The following is a 5,885-nucleotide window of genomic DNA, read 5'->3' on the forward strand; positions in this document are numbered from 1 at the left end:
TAGTTTGCAAATTATCAGTTGAGGCTAGAGGGGCCGAAGGAGCAATCCCATCTATGTTCGTGGACCTACACTCAGAATTAATTTTTACTTAAGCCTCTTCAGCTATCAGAGACACAATGTAATCTCTGATAAGTTAAAGAATATTTGGGGACTGGCAGATGTAGTAATGGTCTTAGTACTGGACTCCTGTGTAGTTGACCACCGTTTGAGTTCTGGACCCGGCAGCTAAAAACTCACACAGGCTCATGTGTGTGGATGCCCCAAATCCCAGAGGAGAATGGAGGAGAAGAGACTGCAGTATGGTCATCCCCTTGGGGAGTTGTAAATTCCTGCCTTGTCTCTCTCTACATATGTATGTATCTCACATGTTCACATGTGCCCTATAGCAAATATCTCTCTCCTAAAAAAAGGTAAGAAAGAAAGAAGGTATTTGAAATGTGTGGAGATGAAATTAGCCCATTTGCAATCATAATTAAATGAATACACAATAAAATCATACTGTTTCAAATCCAATATTCTTTTTAATGAATTATTTTATTTATTTTGATTGTTATTATTATTTAATTCAACAAGAGACAGGGAAAGTGATTTTCAAGCCATCGGGTCCAGGATTTGAACCTCATTCGGCCATGTGGGAGTCCAGCATCTTAACCACCATGCCACGTGCTGGACCCAAATTGAATATTCTTACCATATATGAAATCAAAGCAGATGGGAACTCCAGACTGAGGAAGTTCAATTTCAATTTACTTGTTACATTTATAAAAGAACAGTGGAATGTTCTGTATCTCAAAATAAAACACAAGGAGTACTTTAATAATATTCGGCTAAAATAAATTCAAAACCTGGCCCAGCTTCTGTGAGCTAGCTGATAGTATGCTGAACTAATGGGTTAGAGGGCTGTGGGGCAGTGGGGTAGCAGTTAACCAGACCCTGTACAGGGCTCCTTTCTGTCTCTCTCTCAACCCTTTCTCTTGTTTATTAAGCATGCACAAGTTCTCTGTTATAAGGAATAATAATAAATATTTATTATAGTATAACATACAAATAAATATAATATAAATTAATACATAAATAAAGAAAACAAAGCAAATAATTATTTCACTCTATTTTAGCAACGTATTCATCAAATTATAGAAAAATCTAAGTGCAGTCATTGACTAAAATGTTGTATATCTGTACTACAATATATCAGTCAGTGAATACACAGCTCCTCAATGTTAGTGTGGGCATTTCCCCCCTTGAAATGCTTCCGCTACATTTAGTCTTGTCAGCTTCTATTGTCCCAAATATTCTTAGTCAGATATGGCTCAATGAAGACACCCAAAAATACCATGCCATTAACTGAATGATTAAGATATCTAATTATTTGTATCTATGTCCATTGGATATGTGTGTGTATGTAGAGAGAGAAGGAACCTATACCCAGGCAATTTTCAAGTCAAATGATAATATTAACATCTTGATGAAACTCCTTTTGCCTATACTTTCCTTCCTAATCTCTGGTGTAGTTTCCCTGTGATGTCTATGGAAGAACACCAGCCTGAGAATGGGATCTTTCTGGACAGAGGATACTGCCTGGAAGAAAGAACTCCATCCTGAAGGATCCATGCTGTGAAGCGGTATAAAAGCGATTGTAAAGTTCCCGAGTACACACACACACTCTCTGTGCTGTCTCTTATCGGCCCACAGATCCATTTACCTCTCAGCTGTTCATTCTGCCCAGTGACCGAGTTCATAATTCTGGGCCTGGCCAAAACACCTGAACTCCGCAGGCTGCTCTTCCTGATCTTCCTCTTGGTCTACCTTGTGGCTTTCCTTGGCAACATGCTCATTGTCGTCGCCATCGCCTGCAACACCACCCTGCACACCCCCATGTACGTCCTCCTCCTGGCACTCGCCATCGTTGACATCATCTGCACAACGAGCATCATGCCCAAGATGCTGGGGACCATGCTGGCCTCCGGCAAGACCATCTCCTACGGGGGCTGCATGTCTCAGCTCTTCTTCTTCACGTGGTCCCTAGGGGCCGAGATGGTTCTCTTCACCGCCATGGCCTATGACCGCTACGTGGCCATCTGCTTTCCCCTCCGGTACAGCACTATCATGAGCCACTGCACGTGCGTGACCTTGCTCGGCACCGTCATGGCCATTGCCATAATCAACTCCGGCGTGAACACAGGTCTCACCCTGAGGTTGACTTTCTGTGGCCCAAACACCATCGACCACTTCTTCTGCGAGATCCCGCCACTGCTGGCTCTGTCCTGCAGCCCCGTGAGGGTCAATGAAGTGATGGTGTACGTCGCGGATATCACCCTGGCCGTGGGGGACTTCGCGCTCACCTGCATCTCCTACGGCTTCATCGTCGCCGCCCTTCTCCGCCTCCGCACGGTGCCCTGCTCCTCCCACCTCACGGTGGTGTGCCTGTACTACTCCCCGGTGATCTACACATACATCCGCCCTGCATCCAGCTACAGCTTTGACAGAGACAAGGTAGTAGCCGCACTCTACACCCTCGTGACCCCCACACTGAACCCCGTGGTGTACAGCTTCCGCAACAAGGAGATGCAGGCTGGGATCAGGAAGGTGTTTGCATCTTTGAAACATAATGGTTTGGAGAGGTAGCATCACCTCTCTAGTCTATAAACATCTCCTAGGACGGTTTGACATTTGCTGATCTTTTATACTTAACTCTTCCAAGTTTTCTTTGCTCTCTCAGTCCTACCCTATTTCTGGCACCCTGGCTGTCTCCACAATTCATATTCTTGGTGTAAACAATGCTTTTAATTCGCTGCATGTAACATGCTCATGTCATAATCCATACCCCAACATCTTTCTAGAAATACGCACACAACTCCTAGTCCCTGTAGATGCTTCAACACATTTGCTTAAAATGCATGTGCACATCTCACACTCATCCATCACAGAGGAAGGTCCTTGCTAGTGTTACCGAATTAACTAGTCTGTGAGTCAGTTCATGGCTCCAATTTTCATCAAGAAAACATACTTCATCATTGCGAGACATATTTGTGACAGAGACTATAAAGTTTTCTCTTGAAACAAATGTTACAGTCAAAGTTCTGCTGCAGAATTATTTTTTAATCTATAAAGATATTTTCTCATTCTTCTTAAAATAATTTCTTCCATGTTATTATTACTTGTTCTATAATTTTTGTTCCATGAATACAATAACTGCATATTATTATTTTTTTGGAGAGGTTTTCGCTATAGGGTGCATGCGCTCGCCAGGCAGAGAGAGACATAGAGACAGAAAGCGAGAAATCATCCCCCAGGGGGGATGGTCATGTCACAATCCCTTCTCCTCCATTCCCCTCTTGGGATCTTGGGCATGCACGCACACGCGCCCAACGTGAGTTTTAAGCCACCGGGTCCGGGACGCGAACCACAGTCGACTACATGGGAGTACAGCGACATAGCCAGTACACTAACTGCTGGTTCCCAAGAACTGCATATTGTTATAAAAAGGTATTTACATAACATTTAGTGTGTGTGTGCATGCCTCCTCAAAATCCCAGCTGGAGAGTGGAGAAGGGATTGTGCCATGGTCATTCCCCCTGCAGGGTGATAATTTAATTTCCCTCTCTCTCTCGCTCAATAGCAATTGCACACACCCTATGGCAAAAACTTAAAAAATATTATCTGTTAATGATAATGTGTTTTGTATCCACAAATGAACTGGTATGAAGTGCATTCATGTTGGGTCATTTCACTTTACAAGCTAAGTGATTTATAATTATTGAATGTTTATAATTTTATAATCCTAAGGAAATAAGTAAAAAGGAGAAGTGACTATATGGTAATGGTTAAAATCAACAGGAGGATAAACTGTGGGCAGCATCTACTCCCCAGCTCTTCTACACATGGCCAAAGGTAGATGTTTTGCACCATTTAAACTAGGGTCACATATGACACAATAAAATACTTTCATTTAAGCTTTATTAGTTTAGTCATAATAACACAAATATTTTCTGTACATTTTTTGGAGAGGTTTTTGCTATAGGGTGCATGTGCTTGCCAGAGAGACAGAGAGTGACAGAGAGACAGAAAGAAAGAAATCATTCCCTAGGACAAATGGCCACTCCACATTCCCTGCTCCACCGTTCTCCTCTTGGGCGTTTGGACATTCACGCAAATGTGCCTGGTGTGAGGTTCAGGCTGCCAGCTCTGCCACTCAAACCGCCATTGGCCATGTGGGACTAAAGTGATGTAATCATTACACCATCTGCTGGTTCCTTTCTGTACAATTTGTAGCAGAGATAATGCCTATTATATTATAGATTATACTCATCATTCTAGTTTTTTCTTCCAGCTTTATTAAGATACACTTGATTGCATGTACTCAGTAGACAATGTGGTGTTTTGATTTAGATATGCACTGTGAAATTATTAAATGAAGCATATTAACATAAGGGTCATCTCACATCCACATACTTACATTTTCTTTTTCTTTTTTTTTTTAAACATTTTTAGTTAATTAATTTATATTCATTCCCTAAGCATCATCACAGCATACAAAATGAGATTTCCCCTCCAGGATACACTGCATAGTGGCTTAATCATACATGTTATCATTGATAATTTTCCATTTCTAGTTTTATATATATGTATATATATATATATATATGCATATATATGTATTGATATATTTTACCCCTATTTCTGACCCTCTGCCATTTTCTACCTTCCTCCTACACTATCTCTTGTATCTAAAGTTGTTTTACATTTCTTTTCCCCCCACATTTTATTGATTCACAAAATTTCTTAAATAATCTAATACTTTCAACAGCAAGTTCAGCTGGTATGTGCATATCTGTGAATACATGTCTGACTTTAGTCGTGAAATTCTGAGTAGAATGACTATACTATAAAGTAGCAGCTAGTTGATGCTATATGGATGACTATGATCATTAAATAGGTATTTTTAAATATACTTTTTAATTTCAAGAAAAGCAGTTCTAACTTTAATAAATCATAGAAATGCTAAGAGACTGCTTAAAACTTAAATCCAGGAAACAGGTTAGGATTCTGTTCAAATAGTAGGTACATGAACATGAGCTATTGACAGCTCAAGACGGGACAAAAATCCTTAAAACTGGAAAAAAAAACCTAGAAAAAAAAATCAACAATGTTTTAGTCAAAAGTAATAAAAAAATCAGCAATGTTTTAGTCAAAAGTAATAAAATGTTATTTCACCAGTTCAGTCTCATGTACTTACTCTATCTTCTGCTGTGGTTTGATCTTCCCTATTAAATTCTGGGATATAATAATCAACTCCAGTCTTGTCCCTATGATTAAGTTGGACATATTCTTAGTTTTTGAACTCTTATTTCTGTGTATTTGTATTTAATTTTCCTGGCATAGTACTCCCTTGAGAACTTCTTGGAGATCTGGTCTGGTGTTGGTAAATTCTTTCAGGTTTTGTTTATCTGAGAATGTTCTTGTGTTATCTTTCCATATGAAGGATAATCTTGCCAGGTACAGTATTCTTGTTTGAAATTGCTTTTCCCTTAACACTTTGAATATATTTATCTATTTTTTCCTCACTCGCATTGTTTCTGATGAGAGGTCTGTGGTTACCCTGATGTAATATCCTTTGTAGGTAACTTGCCATTTTTCTCTTGCCAATCTTAGTATCTTGTCTTTGTGGTTTTGGTCAATCTGGCTATAATGTGTCTTGGAGAATCTTCTTGGGTTGATTCTATTTGAGGTCCTTTGTATTTCTTGGGACTGGATCTTTGAATGCCTCTCTAAGTTTGGCAAGTTTTCTTGCAGGATTTCGTGGAATAGATTATCAATGCCCTTATGAGTCTCTTCACCTTCTGGGATACCAGTTATCTGGATGTTTGGATGTTTGATGGTATCTA

At 39.9% G+C, this 5,885-nt stretch overlaps 1 protein-coding gene across 1 annotated transcript in view; it reads left to right on the plus strand.

The window, feature by feature from the left end:
* The window catches only part of LOC102495053 (olfactory receptor 13G1), a 9,882-nt gene that overhangs the window by 3,702 nt on the left and 295 nt on the right, over positions 1–5,885 (plus strand). The window contains exon 3 of the mRNA XM_014589736.1: positions 1,710–2,621. Within this exon, the coding sequence (XP_014445222.1) occupies positions 1,710–2,621 (912 nt within the window). The remainder of the gene's footprint in view (positions 1–1,709; positions 2,622–5,885) is intronic.

Source organism: Tupaia chinensis, unplaced genomic scaffold, assembly GCF_000334495.1.
Source record: "Tupaia chinensis unplaced genomic scaffold, TupChi_1.0 Scaffold000375_1, whole genome shotgun sequence".
NCBI classification, from domain to species: domain Eukaryota; kingdom Metazoa; phylum Chordata; class Mammalia; order Scandentia; family Tupaiidae; genus Tupaia; species Tupaia belangeri.